This window comes from Alosa pseudoharengus, unplaced genomic scaffold (genome assembly GCF_046254945.1).
Source record: "Alosa pseudoharengus isolate Yale_2024_CS ecotype anadromous, Long Island Sound unplaced genomic scaffold, YU_APseudo_1.1 YU_APseudo_1.1_scf_21, whole genome shotgun sequence".
Lineage (NCBI taxonomy): Eukaryota > Metazoa > Chordata > Actinopteri > Clupeiformes > Clupeidae > Alosa > Alosa pseudoharengus.
In genome coordinates, this window is record NW_027468674.1 from 35,479,608 (window position 1) to 35,500,570 (window position 20,963).

The following is a 20,963-nucleotide window of genomic DNA, read 5'->3' on the forward strand; positions in this document are numbered from 1 at the left end:
ATAAGCAACAACAATGAGGCCTCCTACAGAAACAAGGTGAGAGACCTAACTATGATGTCACAACAACAACCTCCCCCGGAACATCAGCAAGACTAAGGAGATGTCATCGACTTTAGGAAGAAAGGTGGCAATCACGTCCTTCTCTGCATTCTGCATTAATGATTCACAGTGGAAATGGTCAGCAGTTTTCGGTTCCTGGCCATACAGTTCACCAACTCCCTTTAATGGTCGCTGCACTCCACCTGTATCCTCAAGGCCCAGCAGAGACTGTTCTTTCTGAGGTGGCTAAAGAGCTTTGGGGTGGGAAAAAAACCCTGGTAAACTTATGTCGCTGCACTATTCAGAGCATCCTGACTGGATGCATCACAGTTTGGCTGGGGAACCTGTCTGCCCACGATCTCAAACTGTTGATGATCTATTCTACACACTGTCAGAGGAGGGCTGAGTCCATTATCAAAGATGCCTGTACAAAAGCCTCACTCGCGCGCTCAATTTTCCATGATTGGCCCAGATTACCTGCAGGTGTGATTTACTCCATGACGCACAAACACACCTGTTGCCAATAATCAGGAGATATAACCTACCTGGTTGAGCGGTGCTCCTGTTTGCATCTGGGTATGACCGAACTCGCAGCTCTGATCTCCTGCTAGCCTGTATGATTATTCCTGTGTGCGTCTTCCAAACGTGAGTTTCACTTTCCCTTTTTCTGCTTTGATCGTTCGCCTTAGGTGTGATGGCGACGGTACCACGTTTGCCACATTTGTGGGCCTAATGGTCGGCATGCTGTTGCGGATGCCATGAGTATTGTGTGTTCATGCCTTTTGCAAAGTGACCTTTAAGGTAAAATTAGTTTCCTTTTTGCTGCACAATAGCTTAATACCTCTAAATCGTGTCATGTTATTAAATTAAATAAATGGTAGAACTGCCATGTAGCTTAATACATACAGGAATACAATCATTCAATAGTAATTCATTTTAATATGAATATTAGCATGAATATTAACACTTTACTTGACGGGTGAGTTCATAACACATTCATAGCAGCTGTCATAAACTGCACATAAAGCATTCATGACTGTTTCATGAGACATTCATACCAAACCTTTCATGAATGTGGAAGACAGAACGACAGCAACTTGTCAAAATAAAAGTCCAACATTGTATTTGTGTAACCTGGATACCATTGATTTAATCTCTCTAGCCTTTGTAAATATTTCATGAATATCTTATGAAGTCTACATCGAATGTCACTTTATTATACAAGTTGTGAAGTATTCATAATCACTGAGTTTAACACTGGGAGGTAAACTATGGAAAAACGGTTGGACATTCCCAGTAGAAAAAGATGAGAAATCATCTGCAAAGGTCATCTGCATTTGCACATTTGCTTGACCATGTTCTGTCTTTTTGGCACTGGAGTAGCCCATTGACTCAGATGTGACGTGATCAGGTAAGAGGTTTGGACCAAAAACGGCAATGCTGCTTTGCGACTTAGGACTTTTATTTTGACAAGGTGTCGTCGTTCTGTCTTCCAACTTCATGAAAGGTTTGGTATGAATGTGGAGTCATGTCTCATGAAACAGTCATGAATGCTTTATGTGCAGTTTAAGACAGCTGCTATGAATGTGTTATGAACTCACCCGTCAAGTAAAGTGTTACCGAATATTATAGCAAGTCTGATGTACCCTAGTTCACCAACTTGCCGGTTATTTAGCACGTTCGCTTTAATTTCCCTTGAATCAGTTGCTTAATTTCAGACAGCAATGTTGTGAGGTACTTCCCAGGTAGTTAGCACATTAATTACCGTATAACTTTCCTTGGATTCCCCCCCAGAATTGCAGACAAAAATATTTTTCATCCTAATATTTTTTTAATACTTGCCAGTTAGTCAGCACATTAACTATATTAGTCCTTGTATTTGCCCCCTTAATTACAGAGAAAACGGCAAAGTTGATTACAGGAGGAGAGGACAGAATCAAGAAAATGATTTCTTCCAGTATTGCAAGGAACGACATGTATCATTTGGAATTACAACAACAAATCCGTGAATTAGTGAACACACAGTGAGGTGAAGCACATGCTAACCCGGAGCAGTGAGTTAACTTGCTACAGTGGCGCTCGGGGAGCAGTGAGGGGTCAGGTGCCTTGCTCAAGGGCACTTCAACCGTGGTTGTGGGCATGGGACATTTCTCCTGGTCGGGGATCGAACCGGTAACCCTTCGGTTTCAAGCCCAAAACCCTAACGATTCCCTAACCAGTAGGCCACGGCTGCCCCATATCAGGTTTATTGGCCAAGTATACTTACATATACCAGTACGGGAGCATGCCTATGTTTCCACAGCCCTATGTTCCCTAACCCTAACCCACACCTCAGGCCTACCCCTAACCCTAGAAATGTGGGAACATAGGGCTGACCCCACTGATACAAGGAATTTGTGCTCTGCATTTTACCCATTCGGGGGTAGTGTACAACACACCCACACACACAGTGTACACCCATTCATACACACACACACCCTAGAGCAGTGAGCACACTAGGAGTACACATTCTCACCCGGAGCAGTGGGCAGCCCTTGATCACAAGCGCCCGGGGAGCAGGGCTCAAGGGCACCTCATCCGTGGATATGGATGTGGGAGAGCGCTGTTAAGTCACCCCACCCACATTTTTCCCACCAGTCGGGGATCGAACTGGCCACCCTTCAGTCACAAGTTTGATTCCCTAACCAGTAGGCCTTGGATGCCCAAAGTAATTGACGTAAATGCTATGGCTGCAAAATTAGGAGACAAATGTTATGATTTGGCTGTTCATGTATTGTCTGGTTGTGACAGTGTCATATCCATATGGCAAAGGGAAAACCTCAGCAATCAATTTGATGCTCAAGAGGAATCTTGATATGAAGAATTTTACAGATGTAGAAGCTGATGAGCATGAAGACAGGAATGGATTTCCTTTCTTGTCTCTACTATGGAAAGACTGTTGAAAGCCTCAGTAACTTGAGATACATGCTATTCACCAAGAAAAGAGACCCTCCTAAAATAAAGAGTCCAACAAGAGAATATGCAGCAGAACACATCAAGCATGCATGGCTGCAAGTCTTTTTGTGGAGAGCTTCTGTCAGTCAGATGGACTACTGTACCATGCACCACCTACTGCCATTGCAGTAGTGATGGTGAAGTTGGTGCAAATAAAAATTTGAAGATGGCTACACTTTCAGTGGAGGATACTGATGACAGCGAGGGAGAAAGGTCTGATTGAGTGAATGTTTTTTTGGGGAGACATTTGATGTTTGTGATGTGTACAAGGCCAGCCTGGCAACATGTTCTGTATGCAGAATCTGTGAGAAAGTATTACTTTGTTCCTTGTAACTTTGTCTATTGGATTAATTGTTGAGGGTTGAGACAATTTGTTGCTCAGCCTACCATTTCAGTGGTGTGACCTTACATTACACGGAGAACATTACACATGTCTCATGTCTCATTACCAGAGTGGTAAAACATTCAGAAAGAGCCCATGAGTAACAGGGGCGAGGAAAAACTCCCTAGAATTGGAGATAGGAAGAATATAGGAAGAAACCTTGTGCAGGTAACAAATGCTCTGCGTTTTTTTGCCAAGGGTGACTTCCAGACTGAGGTTGCAAGCCTGTCTTTGGTGTCACAGCCGTGTATTTCACGCAACCTCATGGAAGTCATCAAAGCCATCTGCAATCTGGCACCAAATTATATTCAGTTTCCGCGTGGAGAAGAGCTTCTGCGGATAAAGGAGGAGTTTTTACAACAGAGTGGAATGCCAGGGGTAATTGGGCTTATAGATGGGTCACTTTTTCCAATCAAAGCTCCAAGTGGCCCAAGTGAGCCGGCATACGTGTGCCATAAAGGATACCATGCCATTAACGTTCAGGCCATAGGGGACCAAAATATGGTTATACGGCATTTGTTGGCAAAGTGGCCTGGATCCATCCACGATTCATTCATATTCAACACCAGGTAGGTCCTTGACACTAACATAAATTATTGTTTTACAGACTTCATTATAGGCTCCACTCAAATACTATTTAAAATATGAAATGTGCCCATTTACAGTGATATCAATGCTTACCTGAGTGAGGGCAGGGCAAGTGGATGGCTTTTGGGAGACTCGGGATACCCCTTGAAACCCTACCTAATGACACCAGTCATGAATGAGCAGACAGAGGCAGAGAGGAAGTATAATGTGGCACACAAAAGGTGCCGTAGCCGTTAGGAGAGGCTTTATGGTATATGGAAAGGAAGGTGAGACATACTGCTTTGGTGCATTCAATAGTGTAGATAAGGAGTGTGTAGTAACCCTGAAGAAGAAGCTAGTGTTAAACTATACATTTCAAAAGCAATGTAGCAAATGTATAAGTTTAATATTATTTAATATTAATATGGACTATAACATCATACCAAAAAGTAAAGCATGTTACCATGATGGCAATCCAAACTAACTGGTTAATTGGTGCACTGCTGGTTAATTTATGTTGTTGTAGATGGAGATGCCATGATAAGAGTGGGGGATATCTTCAGTATTCCCCTGAGAGAGTGGTGATGTTTGTAAAGGCCACTGCTGTGCTGCACAACATATGCAGGATGGCTAATCTCCCGGACCCTGAAAACATCCCGGTTGAAGATGAGGAGGAAGGCCATGATGGCATAGGCCTACATGATGGTGCACAGACTGAAACAACTTAATTGCACATTATTTTACAAGATAATTAAAGACAAAACATTGCAGTTTTGATTTAAAATATTTATTTTTGACAATATTAAATAAATAAATTTAAATAAGTGTGCTTTTTTTTATAGTTCAGAGAGATCAACAATGTTGTTCCCTCGATTTTTTACATACTCCTTCATGAATTCGAATTTTTCTTTTTCTAATTGCAGTCTCTCCTTATCAATATTGACCTTTTCTCTCATTACCCACAGCTTCTCCTTCTCCAACTCCAGAAGCTCCTCTTGTAGGCCTATGTGCTTCTTTTTAGCTGTAGAGAAGAATCAAAAACTGTGAATCTTAGATTCAGAACCTATAGGCACCTTTCAGTGAACCGCATAGACTAAACGGGACATTATATACCTCAACTGTTCTTAAGGAGTAGCCTACAGTTGAGACAGCATCATTGTGAAAATGCACCTCATAGCCTATTTATTTTAAATTACCATCAACGTTGAATTCGACTTACCAGGTGATGGGATGACCATTGCTGGTGGCAGATTCATAGTGTCACACTCTGAATCCATCAGCGTTAATATGACCCTTCTCGACTCAGGGTCAGACGATGTCGACTGACACACCTCGCCACTTTTCTGCTCACACAGCTCATCCAGTCCCACCTCCGTGCCGGTTGCAATGCCTATGATACACAAATGATTTCACGTTAGGGAGTTGTCAGCGTTGGCTTTTCTTTTGCGGTCTACATAGGCCTACATAGACTGTATTTTGTCTGGTTCGACACAAGTAACATGTAGCTTCTGGTGGCCCTATTCTAGGGTTACTATGTAGCCACTCCTCCAAGCCAGTTATCGATAGCGCTGGCACTAGCAGGTAGCTGCTACGCTGCTACATTTTAGATTATCATCGTTACATCGTAGCACTAGCAGCTGGCTAATTTGCGATGGAAGCTAGTGCTGAAATCAACTTACCTTCGGTGTAAACTTGACCCATGACGGCCAGGATCTTCTCCTCCAGTGAGGTTAGGGGCTTCACTTCGGGCAAACCAGCCCCCGTCTTTGCTTGGTCCCTCCTTTGTAAGACCCCCCTGATCTTAGCATCACTTGCTAGAGAAGACCACTTTTTCTTAGTACTCTCCACCGTCCTCAGCATCCCACAAACCGCTGAGACAGAGTCCGCCACCTCTTTCCAGTGTCTGTCTTTAGACTGCGCCGTTACGGTCATTGAAAATTTTCCGAACAATACAGTTTTCCTGTCTTCCACCGCCTGAACTAATGCCTCCAACTCGTCTTGGCTGAAATTAAAAGCCCTCCTCTTCTTATCTGGACCAGCCATGACCTTAGCTTGCTGTTTCGTTTAACTTTTTCGTTATAGCTTTAACGTTAACGTTTAGGCTCATTTGTCGTTACAGTTATGTGTTCTATCAGTCTCGAGCACATTCTAAGTGCAGAAAAAGACATAAACTGTTGATAGCCGTCGAAAAATCAGATTGATAGAACATTTAGGATTTCATAAATAAAGATAAGATAGGAAGCCACAGATAAGATAAGAAACGGACATAATGTTAGGCACTGCTTCTGTAATAGGAAGTTAGGATTTGTCCTATCTTTGGTTTCCTAACTTAAGTTAGGATGAGCAGTTAGGATTCTTTCTGTAATGAGGCCCCTGGTAAGGATAAGCACTTCCTTATATTTGAAATGTTCCTTAAGTGGTAAAATTTAAGTTTTGGTGATCTTCAGGCTACATGAACACTCGTAGTGGGAAAAACAACCCACTCCTACTTCAACTCCCTTTATTACTGTCTCCCTGTGCTTAATTACCCCTTTTATCCTTGCACTACTGCAACTGTGGCATAAGAATTTCGCTGAATTGCAATAGGCTATGCAACAATATGACTTGAAACTGCAAAGCTCTTTGGAACCAATACTCAAGAATGAAGCCTCCAACCCATCGAGCGAGCAACATACAGTATAGTAGAATCCCTCCATCCTATTCTTGACCTTGTTGGCTTTCTCTTCGGCGGCTACCGAACAGTCTGTTTTAAGACTTACTAAAAACCTTTCCAATGGTGGCGGACTACCACGCACGTACGGTAGATGCCTGCCCCCATGTTCCATAGCCATCCCAGACATGACCTGTGCATAATATGCCTCATGCTAAGGCAGCTCTCTGCTCGCCAGATCACTGCCAACACTGCACAGCGATTGAAACTCGGACTCTGTCCCTTTGCGTTATGGTCTATCGGTCCGCATCAAATTTGCAACAATTTCTGCTGAGACCCTCTCACTCTCCGGCTGGCCTTCCACCCCCTCTTCACTACACGTTCTTGTCTGCCACTGGACGGGTCCCCTTTACAGCCAGCCACACAACCCACAGTGAGTACAATGCTGAGAACTCACCCATGCCAATGTTCAACCCACAGGAGTGAATCCACGCCAGCCCCTCTTCACTCCCAGTCATGACAATTTCCCCTCCTGGATGATGGACCCACGGTGGAAGCAGACAGCGCTCGCTCTCCTCAGCTCTGCTCCTGATCTCCTGTTTGGTCAGTCAAAGCCTGAGGCTACGGCAGGTCCAGTTCCAGTGCAACACCATTTCCTTAGTCTCCCTGCTCCCGACTGGTATGAGCCTTGGTCGTCACATGTCTGGCTCTAAAACAGTTATGTGACAACAGTTATGCATTGTAAGTAGCCTTGGCGGAAGTGCCGTTTGGTCTGCTCCATATTTCAGACATTGCTGAACTGCCATCGTTTCCCCGACCTTGTGGGACAGGCAAAAACATGGTTGATAATGGAAGAACAGTGTTGGACAGAGATGTCATTTTGACGCTCCCTAAACTCATTGAGCACTGCTGTGCCCATGGGATAGGTGACCTGCCGGAGAGTGGTTTACACAGACACCTTCCTGCATAAGGGTGGTGCCCAAGTGTACAGCCAGATCTTGCAGCATTGCACAGATCTGGCTGAACATGATGCATGTTTGTATTGTAATCAGGCATTACATTCAGCCAGATCTGTGCATCGCTTCAAAAAATCAAATTATGTTGTTGTGTGTAGCCTGTTCTTTTTTTTGTTGTGTTAATGAGGGAAAAAGTTCTGTCAAAGTCAAAGTCAGCTTTATTGTCAATTTCTTCACATGCTCCAGACATACAAAGAGATCGAAATTACGTTTCTCACTATCCCACGGTGAAGACAAGACATATTTTACCAATTTAAGTACACAGACAAACATAACATTCAAGTAAACAAAAAATAAGTAAATAAGAGGGCACATACAATGAAGAAATAAGAGCAGCAAAAAATGGTTGAAATTGTGCATAGACAGTCAATAAAAAAGTAGTGCAAAGTCAGGCCAATAAAAGGCTGAGGTAGTTCTGTTTGACCTAAGTAAGAAAGTGGCATAGTGGTGCAAGTTATGTAAGAGCAGCAGAAGTGTTGTGTTTCCAGGACAACAACAACAAGTTGCAAAGTGTGCAAGTGGAGTAGTGCAAGGCGGCCATTGTAGGTCCAATGTCCAGGATGTTATGTAGCTGAGGGTGGAGGGGGGAGAGGGGGGAGAGAGTTCAGCATCCTAACAGCTTGGTGTATGAAGCTGTTGGTGAGTCTGGTGGTGCGGGAGCGCAGGCTTCTGTACCTCTTCCCAGAGGGCAGTAGATCAAACAGATTGTGAGCGGGGTGACTTGCATCACTCACAATTTTGGTCGCCTTGCGGGTGAGGTGGGTGGTGTAAATGTCCTTCAGGGAGGGGAGTGAAGCACCAATAATCCTTCCAGCTGTGTTCACTATGCGCTGCAGGGCTTTCCTGTTGTATTCAGTGCAGCTTCCGCCCCACACAGCGATACAGCTGGAGAGGATGCTCTCAATGGTGCCTCGGTAGAACGTGGTCATGATGGCTGGTGGAGCACTTGCTCGCCTGAGTTTCCGCAGGAAGTACAGGCGGCGCTGGGCTCTCTTCGCCAGTGATGCAGTGTTGGTGGTCCAGGAGAGGTCTTCACTGATGTGCACCCCCAGGAATTTGGTGCTGCTCGCTCTCTCCACCACAGCACCGTCGATGGTCAGTGGCAGGTGTTGGGTGTGACCTCTCCGGAAGTCAACAACAATCTCTTTGGTCTTGCTGACGTTCAGCAGGAGGTTGTTGTCCCTGCACCACGTGGTCAGATGGTCGACCTCCAACCTGTATTGAGTCTCGTCGCCCTTGGTGATGAGACCCACCAGAGTTGTGTCGTCAGCAAATTTCACTATGTGATTGTTGCTGTAGGTTGCAGTGCAGTCATGCGTCAGCAGGGTGAAGAGCAGAGGACTGAGCACGCAGCCTTGGGGGGCCCCTGTGCTCAGTGTGATGCTGCTTGAGGTATTGTTGCCAACACGTACTACTTGAGGCCTCTGACAGAGGAAGTCCAGTAGCCAGTTGCAGAGGTAGGTACTGAGTCCCAGTTTGTCAAGTTTGCAGATGAGTTGTTGTGGTATTATGGTGTTGAATGCAGAACTGAAGTCTATAAACAGAAATCTCACATATGAGTCTCTTTTTTCCAGGTGGGTGAGGGCTGGGTGGAGGGCTGAGCAGATTGCATCCTCTGTAGACCGTTTGGCTCGGTATGCAAACTGGAAGGGGTCCAGGGTGGGGGGGAGAATGGATTTGATATGTGACATGACAAGCCGCTCAAAGCACTTCATGATGATGGGTGTCAGTGCCACAGGGCGGTAGTCATTGAAGCAGGATGGAGCAGTTTTCTTCGGCACAGGTATGATGGTGGCAGCTTTGAAACATGATGGGACGATGGCTTGCTTCAGGGAAGTGTTAAAGATGTCTGTGAAGACATCCTTAAGCTCCCCTGCGCAGTCTTTCAGCGCACGACCTGGGATGTTGTCTGGACCTGTTGCCTTACGGGTGTTGATAGCAGCAAGTGTCCTCTTCACGCTGTCGGCAGAGAGGCACAGGGGCTGCTCGTGTAGAGGGGGATGGGTCTTCTGTGGGCAGGTGCTGTTTTGTGCTTCAAAGCGAGCAAAGAAGTGGTTCAGTTTGTTGAGCAGAGGGATGTTGCTCTCACAGCTCTGTGGCGCGGGCTTGTAGTCCGTGAGGGCCTGAATACCCTGCCATAGGCTTTGTGCATTCCTGCTGTCTTTGAAGTGGGTGGTTATCTTGTGAGTGTATTCCTTTTTTGCTTCCTTGATGCCACGGGACAGGTTGGCTCTGTGTGAGTCCTGTAGCGATTGTTTGTGTGTAGTTAGTCACTAACTACGAGATATGTCCAAATCAAATATTTCTATAAAATGCTGCCCTCTAAGATACATTTGTTTTGACAAATTTTGAAGGCAGCCTTCAACCAAAGATTCTGTAGAATATGTCTCTGCTACAACTCCCATTGATTAAAGTCAGCTGTTGGTATCCTGGCCACAGCCTGTGTTGCGATCTTGCAAAGCTGTCCAAAACAATGTTCATAGCTGCTACCTAGATGCATGCTACGGCAAGTGACTTGTTAGGGCTCCTGCAGACTGCCTTAATCGCTGAATTTCAATAGTTAATAGTTGCATGTTTTATTACATGATTATTGTTTTGCATTTCACACACACACACACACACACACACAGAAACTATATATTGTTGTCTAGCATTGTTAAACAATCATTGAGTAACCATGGGGGGGGGGGGGGGGGTGTAACACTTGAGATTTACAAAGAGTTGCAGGAGTATGGGATGGAGAAGATTTAGGAACTGTGTTTTTTTTTTCTTTACCACCATGGTGGTTATAGCATGTACTGCTATATATATATAGATATTATATACTCCTCTAGTTGTAATATACCAACCACTATAGCACTATAACACACACACAGCATTACCATCTGCCAGGAATGGTATTTCCTTTAAATGGTATTTCCTGTAAGGTCTGGATGAGAAACAGAATTTGGTGTGCAGTATCAGGGCCCAAGATATTGGCCTCAGTTCAGAAATGTAATGACTTCAGCATGTCTTCATGCACACACGCACATGCACACGCAAACGCGCATGCACGCACACACGCACGCACGCACCCACCCACACACACATACTGTTAAACTAAAACATCTATCCAGATACTTTAAGGCAGTGGTTTTCAAAGTGGGGGCCGCGAGGGGGTGCCAGGGGGGCCTCAGCAAGTTGGAAGGAAAAATAAAAGCAACAAATAAATACATTTGAAAAATGTAAAATATACCTATTACTATGAGGGCTGTTATACAATGCCATTATAATAATTTGTTGCATATCTGAACATTATATTTTCCATGATAATGACTGGGAATAATAGTAGCGTGATAGCTCTCATATACTGTAGCAGAAAACCCCAAATGCTATTTTTACACACTGTATGCTCCATCGCGAAGTGCTTGTAGCTAAAATAATCATTAGGATTAGCTTAATGTATTTTTACATTTGCCGTAGTATTGTCGATGGGTTTAATAACACATCAAGGGGGTCCTTGGCCAGAACCTAGTGGTATTTGGGGGGCCTTGCCGTGGAAAAGTTTGGGAACCCCTGCTTTAAGGAACAAGAAACAGTCTCTTCCCTTCTTTGAACTGGGAAAAGAAATAATCAATTTTCATTGTTTGCACTGAAAAAAAAAACCCTGCTTATCTAACAAAATCTAACCAAGTGTTATTAATCTGATATCAAGATCAAAACATGTAGTTGGTATTATTTTCAAAAGAAAAGTACCTAGCACTTTCTCATAAAATCATTTGACTTAGTTTAATAAGAGTTTGACTTATTTTAAGACATCTCATCATGTAAACATGTTTAGATTAATTTTATTTGCAGTGCTGCAGTTTGTGCACTGCAAAAAGTGATATTTTACTAAGTGTTATAATCTCATATTAAGATAAAAAATCTAGTTAGGGCCTGAGCACCGAAGGGCGCAAGGCCCTATTGTTTTTGTAAGGATTATTATTATTTGTTCACTTTTTTGCTATTTTTGATGTGGTTCACATGGTCAAAAAGTCTTGGAATATGGCACACACATCTGGAATCACAATGGCTACACAGGCACAAAGGCTTGGCCCCAGGTGTGGCCCAGGGACTCGGTAGCGCCCCCCTTAGGTGATTGATCCAGTGGTTGGCATATACTTTCAGCTAGACACACCAAATTTGGTAGGTGCGTGTATCTCCTTAAGATGAACAACTTTTGTATGTACAATGCATTAGCCAACAGGAAGTGAGGTATTTGGGATTTTGTGCGGACAAAAATGTGATGAATTGTGATGCCAAAAGAGATGATTCCCAGAGGTGCTTCCCTTGGGTGAAAACGCATGAAATTTGGCACACACATCAAGCAGTACTGTGAATACACAGGGGAAGAGCCTTGGCACTGGGCTTGGCCTAGGAAGTCCATAGCGCCCCCTTATGTCACTGTGACTTGTGGTTGCCATATAGTTTTAAATACACACACCAAATTTGGTGGGTGTATGTAACTCCCAAACACAAACAACTTTTGTATTAACCCTTTCGTGCCTGTGCCGAACATTCCATTTTTGGTGCTGAATGACCTCACACAAAAAACCTTATTTCTTGAGTATATACCATCAATGGGATATACATATCATTGTAATCAGAAGGATTAGTTCTATAAAATGATGTAAATATAGTAATGTTGATATAGTAATGAACAGATATAGTAATGAAATCCTCTCCAAATGTATGTCCAAAATTTGTCAAAATTTTATTTAATTCACATAAAAATGGATGTTTATCATATTTCTCTACAGGATAGAGAAAAATATAGAGTGTATGACTTGTTCAGCAAGTTGTGGGCTATTTAACAAAACAAACTGAAATGGAATATCCTTAACCTTTCAAAAGTTATGATAAATTTAGTGATCAGTGTAAAAAAACGGCCAACGTCATCTGATTGGACAGCCACGTCAGTGTTAAAGAATAATACAAAAAAAGAACGGCTACATGTATTTCTGAAAATGCAATGTTTTTTTTTTTAAATACTACACAAAACTGCAAACAGAAAGTGCAAGTCTTTTTATCTCTTTCCTGTGCTAGCAACCTTATCTTATAAATAAAATAATGATAAAATAAATATTAATACAAATTATAAAAACAAATAAAAAGCATAAAAACAGGTATGTGTGTGTTTCACACCAAATACAAATATTTTCCTCTCATAACTTATTTAAACCTGTATGGCAAACTTTAGTTAGGGGTTAGGGTTAAGAAAACAACACCATTGGATTTTGACATAAAAATTTCAAAAGGTTTGAAAGTGGTCAGAGATAAAGTCCTGGAAATATAAAAATCTTTGAGTATAAACAAAAGTTTATGAAGGGGGTAAATGTAACCATCTAATTTGCCACTGGATGGTAAGCGCCTCAAATTATGCACCTTTCAGTAAATACTGAAATGTTGAACATATTTGAGCAGCTTTACTTTCTTTTTTGTCATATTACCCATATAACAAATTAACAGGAAAACAGTAGGCCTAAGATGTAAACCAACAATAGTAAACTATTACTAGCCTATAACCACAAACCGTTATTAGGCCTACAATAAAGTAGCCTGGTCAAATCAGTTCCTATCGTGGGTGACTTTGTAGTTCTTCAGAGCCCTATTTTTATTACCCTTGCTATCTGTACCACATCCTTCAGAATCAGAATAGGTGAATAACATACATAGCCTACCCAAGACTTCATCCCACGTGAACGTTTTTCCAACATTTGATGTCGGCCTATTTCTGCTTCAATTTGTGCAAAAGTATGGCCTGCATTGCTTCCGCGTTATTACAAACAAATGCACGTCTTCGTGTTTCTCGCCTGTAATACGAGTAGGCTATTTCCTGAAAACTTTGTGCAGCGAATTTGGGCTTGAATCGAAGCTCTGGATGTCTAGCAACTAGTGGAGGAGAGTACAAATTTGTCACTGTACTTGGATCTATTGGTCTATTTTAACCAGTGTTGTTGTTTGTCGCAATTAAAAATACCCTCAAGGGCTGAATTACATTAATATTTTGACATTAGGTCGTGGGCTGGAATTGGGCCGGGTGCGGGCCGAGAGTTTGAGACCCCTGCTCTACACCTTACTAACCAATTAATTTATCATGTATACAGACCTTACTGCCCTGTAACTGACCCTAGGCAGATGGGTCAGGCCCTTGAGTCGTGGATCTGCTCGAGGTTTCTTCCTATTTGTATCTCCAATTCTAGGGAGTTTTTTTTCTCACCCCTGTTACTCATGGGCTCTCTCTGAATGTTTAACACTCTGTAAAGCGTCATGAGACATGTGTAATGTTTTGGCGCTCTATAAGTGAAATTAAATTGAAATTGAAATTGAAATTCCTACCTGGTCTCTTTTGAATTGTATCTTGTATCTTGAATGGTCTATCTCATTTTGTAAGTGACTTTGGATAAAAGTGTCTGATAAATTAAAAAATGTAAATGTTTCTTTTGAAGGGAGATTTATGCTGGTTTAAGATGAAATTGCCGTACCTTATGATGAAAGAGCTGTTTTTTTCCCTGTGTGTTTGTTTTACTGACTACACTAGACTGGGCTGCATGAGGATGAATTCCATGATGGAGGCTGGTGTGCAGGAAGAAATGATCGTCTGCAGTGGTTTGAGGTGGATGCCCGCAGGCTTACCAAGTTTACCGCGGTGATAACCCAAGGCCGGAGTTCTCTTTGGTCGTGAGTGTCTTCATTTATAAAAAACTGACCTGTACTCTTAATTAGGGCTGCACAATTAATCGAATTTTAATCACGATTTTGGCTTCCCACGATCAAATTTGCGTGATCGAGCGATATTTCAAATGCGTGTTCTACCCATAGAACCAACCTGGCAACCCATAGAACGCTCCGCTACAAAACAAATCAAGCGCTCCTTAAACCTGTCTGACCATGTGCCTGCATGTAGCCTACCAATGACAGCTGTTCCCTGCACTGCTCAGCCTGATGCACTGTGGACTAGTGACATTATGTTAAGTATTAGTAGGCTAGTTAGACTATACAATAAACGACGATCAAAAATCAAATGTGTGGCACAGCGGAAGGCCAAGAGCTTGTCCCTCGAAGCGGATCATCCATTGTTTGAAAATATTTCGGATTTCAGGCAAGTTAAAGCGATGGTTCGGAGTAATTTTACCCTAGGGTTCTTTGCACCATGACCCCGAGCCAAACACCCTCCCAGAACCTTTTTTCCTTTGGTCGAGCCCTGGTCGAGTAGCGCCGTCAGAAACGAATGACGTTCTGCAGTCATGATGGAACCAACTTTTATCTCGTAAATTACCCCACTAATAATGCCCTGAATGGTACAAAACTTCTGCAGTAGTACAACTACGACATTTAGTCCAATAACGAGGCATTAGAAAGTTTGTAAGTGCACCAGGAGTTTATTTAAATAAGACTTGCCTGATTATCTGCTACTATCATAGGACGTTGTGGTTAACTTTAGGCTACTGTAAACTGCTTTACACTCTTCTTAGAGAACGTTTACAATGTCAATGTCAAAACAGCTTGTCACATCGAGATACATAGTGTATCTCCATTGCAGCAGATCTAACTAAGTTATGCTAGTCCATTTAATTGGGGACGCATTTGAGCGTGGGAGAGAGGGCGATGGCAACAGTAGTTCCCACTACTGACCATTTATAAACTGTGAGAGGGCACAGCCATAGGCACAGCACTAGCCATAGGCTATATTTGAGTGGAGCTGGCAAAGAGTCTTAAAGTGACAGTGCACCATTTATAAATGAATTAAACAGCATCAAATTAACAGTATTTCTTAAGAAATTAATTTTCTACAACAAAATTATTTTGTCATTTAAATAATACAAAACATTATTATTATTATTATTATTTGTGTGTGGCCCGCTGGCCAATTTTCAAAACCCAATGTGGCCCTTCAGTCAAAAAGTTTGGACACCCCTGGACTAACAATTACAGTAAACTCATGAACACGAAGCAGAGCTTAAGTGGCTAATGGGGAGCGTTGGGAGGATTCCCGGTGGGCGTTTTCCCAAATATTAACAAAGTAGCACGCACAAAACATTTGTTTGGAAGTTGTTTGGAAGTTTGGAAGTCGCAGTCAAATCTATATTTGCAGTAATTTAGGGGAGTAAATGTGAGGGGAAGAATTTGGGTGAGCCAGATAGCAAGTCCAATATGTTTAGGGAAAAAATATTTTTGCCACTAAAATTAATTCATAATCGTGATAAATAATCGTGATCTCAATATTGATCAAAATAATTGTGATTATCATTTTGGTCATAATTGTGCAGCCCTACTCTTAATCTTCTGAGGAATCACACTGAGCCAGTCGTATCAGTTTCTATTGTACCTGTACAATTATGCAACACATACATCTTGTAAGATTTTAAAGATCGATATAGTCTAATTTATATAAATCTAACTGTTTCCCCAACATAGTTTGTTCAGGTAACTTAGCCACTGTTCTCAAAGGATTCCATTCAAACAAAACTGCCTCTGGTCTCTCTTTGTAGACCCCACAGCTATTATGTGTTTTCAATCGAAGATTGGAATATCCTGTTAGAACATCTCTGGAGGAAAATGTCAAAATCTATCCATGTTTTGACGACGAAATAATACCAAGCAAGACTTTAGCTATGGTGTCAACATTGGTGGGTGGGAGGTCTGGGGTGCATTGGGGGTGTGAATCAAACATGTGAAAAAAAGTTCCTGCCATTCTATGTGTGCGTGTGTATGTGTGTCCTACTCTTGCAAGAATCACAAGCAGACAGGATGGCTGGGTTCACAATGCATGTTAGCACGTATTATTTATAAATAGCCTGGCAATAGACAGCATCAAGTTGTCAGTGCAGTATCTTCTAACTCTTCTGCTCCTGTGTATACTGTAAAACTGATCACTATCTGATTGTCTATCGTGTGATGGCTGTCAAAATTGACTCAACCCTATGGACCCAACGGACGCAGAGTGTGTTCAAATTTACCATTTCTTTGCTGAACTGCTCACAATGTACTTATCACACAAATATCACAGATGCATCATGTGAATGTTCACAATCAGCTTTCAAATGATGCTAGTTGCTGTGATGAACAGTTCGCGAGACAATTAACTTTGAATTTACATGAAATGTAATCATATTTACATTCTGCATACAGCTCTGCACCCAACTCCACATCCATTCTTCTCAGTGGAATATATCACAAACTCTTCACTCATCAAAATAAACAGTAGACCTTACAGAATACAAGGCTATAGGCTAAAGCAGGGGTCTCCAACATGGTGCTCGCCAACACGGTGACCTAAAAATAGCCAACTAGTCGCCTGCAGATCAGGCTCTTAAAGGAACACGCCACCCAAAATCAGTAGTAATATATGTTCTTACCTTAACTTTCACGAGTTGAGTCATACCTCTCCTGCGTCGGTATGTGCACTCAAACGCTCTGGCGCGCGGCGCGAATGTGTTAGCATGTTGCTATGCTAGCGGGCTCTGCCGTAGCCGTAGAGGGAGTAAGATGGCATTAATCAAACACATCCACGTTTTCCCTACTTAAATACAGTTGCACAAGTAGTAGATAAAAATTTGTAAGGTCACACAACATGAAACGTGACGATTTTCCAAGCGAATAAACAGGAGAACTACAATGTCTGGCGCAATAGCACTTGGGAGTACTTCGACCTAATATTAATTAACACCTAATTGTAGATCCTATCCACCACAAAGTTTAGAATCCATGCTTGATCGACCCCTCAGCCTCCCCCTCCCCTCTGAGCGAGAGAGAGGCACACACACACTAGAGATGCGCTGATGGGCTATTATTTCAACCATAACTGCATAGCAAAACTTAATCCATCCATCAGCAAAGTTTTTTGACCAATTTTCAAAACCGCACCCGCCCGCCATCCGCTGTGTTTTAATGTATATGGGATGCGGCGCTGCTGACGTGAGGCTAGAAAGCTCTTGCCTGTTCTTTCTAGAAAGACTGATCCAATGCAGCAAATATATTAAAAGGCTAAAGTCCTACATTGGCTATGTTGTAGCCTATCCCCAGAATATCAGCAGCAAACTCAGTCTCTGTCTCGCAAAACAGTCTCCAAATAAAACGCACATCGGCCTGTTGCCTAGCCTATTCTGTGTGCCCGCACGTCAGTCCCTCAACAACGAGAGAAAACTTCCCTTGTGTGTGTGTAATGTGTATCACACCAAATTGGCTCACCATACCTTCCCAACTATGCACAGTATCCCATTAGCTGCATGCCATCAGGCTATTTACAATTTTCTATCGCGTAAAGTTAGTGAACACGTTATCAAAATTAACGCGAACACATTTTGTTTGAGCAGGAGACAGAATACGCACGCAGGCACAACTAGGCTACTTGTTGTTTTCTTTTACTCGGCTATCTATATATGGTTATCAGCACACAATGTTGGGCTAATTCACTAGTTATGGATATCACAAGTTTAAACAACGAAAACAGAAAGGATGGAGGCAGCAAAGCTAGAGGAGTTATTCCAGATGGGCAAGAACAAGGTAGGCAATTGGTGTGCTTGTCAGAACGTTAGATTACAGCTGTTTAAAGCCAGACGTCAGGGTACGCTAGAACAAAACTAAAGGTAACTTTAGCTATAGGGCTGTATCAATTTGTCCAAATGAATAGGTCATCGTAGACGTTGTTGTTGTATTATTGCATGTGGATATTGTTATGCTATGTAGGCTACTTTTTTTGCAATGCACAGACCTAAAACCGGGAAACGGACAAATATTGTACACGCGTGAATTTGTTTTTGCGGGGGTGGGGGTGGGTGGGTGTACGTACCATAGCGCTCTCTCTCTCTCTCTCTCTCTCACTCACTCACACACACACACACACACAGTACCTTTCTTAGCCACAGTTAATTTTAGTGGTGATATGTGTTATGGACATTGTTATGCACATTATTGACTGCAGTTTATTCTCATCAATGTCAGTCCATGAATGCATATTGATCAGTTGTTAACTAATACTGTAAGCCTAGAAGTTGCATTTGAAAATATTACTGTTGTAGGCTTTTTGTTTTTTTATTTCAGACACTGTTTTAAAGTGGTTAGGACCATTATTTCACACCAATTTTGAATAAGCCATACTGCAATACCGATTTCATGGTTGCACCATGCACATGTTCGCCGATTATGTGGCCCTCAGTAACCTATAAATTCAATGATGTGGCCCTCTATGAAAATGAGTTTGACACCCCTGCTCTAAAATATCTGTCCTGGCCTGGTAGCACCGGATTGTGGCCAACCGACAGAAGCGCGGAGAACCCTCCTTTGTCTACCAAAAAGTGTTACTTTGTGCCCCGCGCTCCCCCACTGCTTGTGAAAGAAGGGGGTGGGGGAGAGGGGGTTAACGTGAAAAAGCTTAATGTCCCAAAACGACAACAAGTCATAATGGTAGGCTATAGGAAGTGGGGGGAGGGTATGGGAGGACCAGAGCCGTCTTCGCTGTGCTATTCAGAAAGCATCTTCTATTGTCTTTCCAGGCGCACACAGCTCGTTATAGCCTATCGAGTGCCTTAACAGATAGGCTCTGCTCTTGGGTTTGGCCTCACAGCGAACTCAACCCTCTTGTTGCTTGCAGTTTGTTAAATAAAGCGATGCAGATTACATTATTTATTTCTGATTAATTGCGTCTTTTGATGTCTTTTGCAACATCTGCTTGTTAGGCTGGGCTACTGTCAATGTCCTGTACAGGTAAATGTTCAACAATTGCTGGTGTAGGCCTACAGGCTATAATCAATTAGGGACTGTTCAGGTGCTACCGGAGGAGTTTTGGGAGCTTTAGTCAAAAAGACCCTCCCTCGCCAGCAAGACATTTTTGACCCTCCAAAGTGATTGAGAAAAAACGCATGACCCTCCCCAGTCCCAACAATTTAGGCTATTGATGCCTTTTGTAGGCTACTGGGTCAATTTGGGAGCTTGCATGCTACGACTCCTTGCTTGAAATGCCTTGAAAAGGCTGTCGTTTGCACAATTTCACAAATAATCACCGGGACCGAAACAAACCTGTCAACTTTTTCCGGGTTTATCGCGTATTTTAACTTTTTCCTCGCTGTCTTAGGAGGAGCTGCAGGGCCGTCGCAAGGGGGTGCGAGGCCCTATGCGAACTTGACAGATGCATGAACTTACGTGCATGAAATCATGCGATAGCTTACTTTACACATAGCCAAGGCTACCGTCGGTGCATTTTAGTAGTAGCCTAGTCTAATAAGCTACACCAGCTTGTCTTTAAGAGGGGAAATTGTATAGCCTATAACATGCTGAGTCACATATTTGGCCATATGGTGTTTATCATAGGCTACATCACGAAACCAAATAGTGTAGGCCTAACAAAGGCGAACACTTTAACAGGGGAAATGAATTGGGCATGAATCATTGTGCTGAACGGTATTTGTCAATGAGCAGAAACACACACGACATTCAAACTGTTGATAAGATGTGCACTATGGAAACTGGTATGTAGGTCACAGCCAGTCACTGATCGCAATTTCAAATTTCGGGAAGCTTGGAATTTGGAATTATATCTCGAGCCTATTATAAGGTCCAGTGCGTTATGTCCTGGGATTCGGACATGCTCAAAAAGAAAAGAAAAAACACTTTTTTATAAACGGTTATGAGGAGCAAGAGTCGTGTCATTCAGACTCGACGTTTGAACGAGTCGTTTGAATGTCGGCAAGCAGGCATGTTGCGGTTGCAATTTAAGTGAAATTTCTACAGTAGGCCTACAACATGCAACATGCTTGTTAGGCTGGGCTACTGTCAATGTACTTGTACAGGTAAATGTTCAACAATTGCTGGTGTACAGGCTATAATCAATTAAATCATTTGTCTAGCTGTTTAAAAAAAAATCGTGCTACATTCAAACACAAAAGGTGCTTTGATATCTTTTTCGTTTGAACGTCGGCAAGCAGGCATGCTGCGGTTGCAATGAATGAGGATAATTGGTTTTATCTGCGGATTTATTTTTTGCATTATTTTGAATATGACTCGCTCCAGTCTCAACAGCACGTCTACTTTTTCAAGTTCTAACACACCCTCTCGCTTTCTCTCTCTCCATCCCTGCGCACAATGCTTTCTTAAAGGAGCTGCACCATCTTACAACAATTGCATCTACATTTTCATATTAGAATGTTTTGTCAAGTGTAAGCTTAAACTACCGTGATCAATTTAAGTTCCCGTGCCCCCGCTGAAATTCTCATGTGCTTATCGTTACACTACGAAATCTATCTTTGTCAAGTAACCGTGACAAATAGGGTATAAGATATATAAACTCACGCTATTG

At 42.5% G+C, this 20,963-nt stretch overlaps 1 protein-coding gene across 1 annotated transcript in view; it reads left to right on the forward strand.

Moving 5' to 3' along the window:
- Positions 1 to 20,963, forward strand: part of LOC143138210 (inactive carboxypeptidase-like protein X2) — a 289,505-nt gene that overhangs the window by 23,360 nt on the left and 245,182 nt on the right. Inside the window, exon 3 of the mRNA XM_076298713.1 lies at positions 14,211 to 14,350. Coding sequence (XP_076154828.1) covers positions 14,211 to 14,350 — 140 coding nt within the window. The remainder of the gene's footprint in view (positions 1 to 14,210; positions 14,351 to 20,963) is intronic.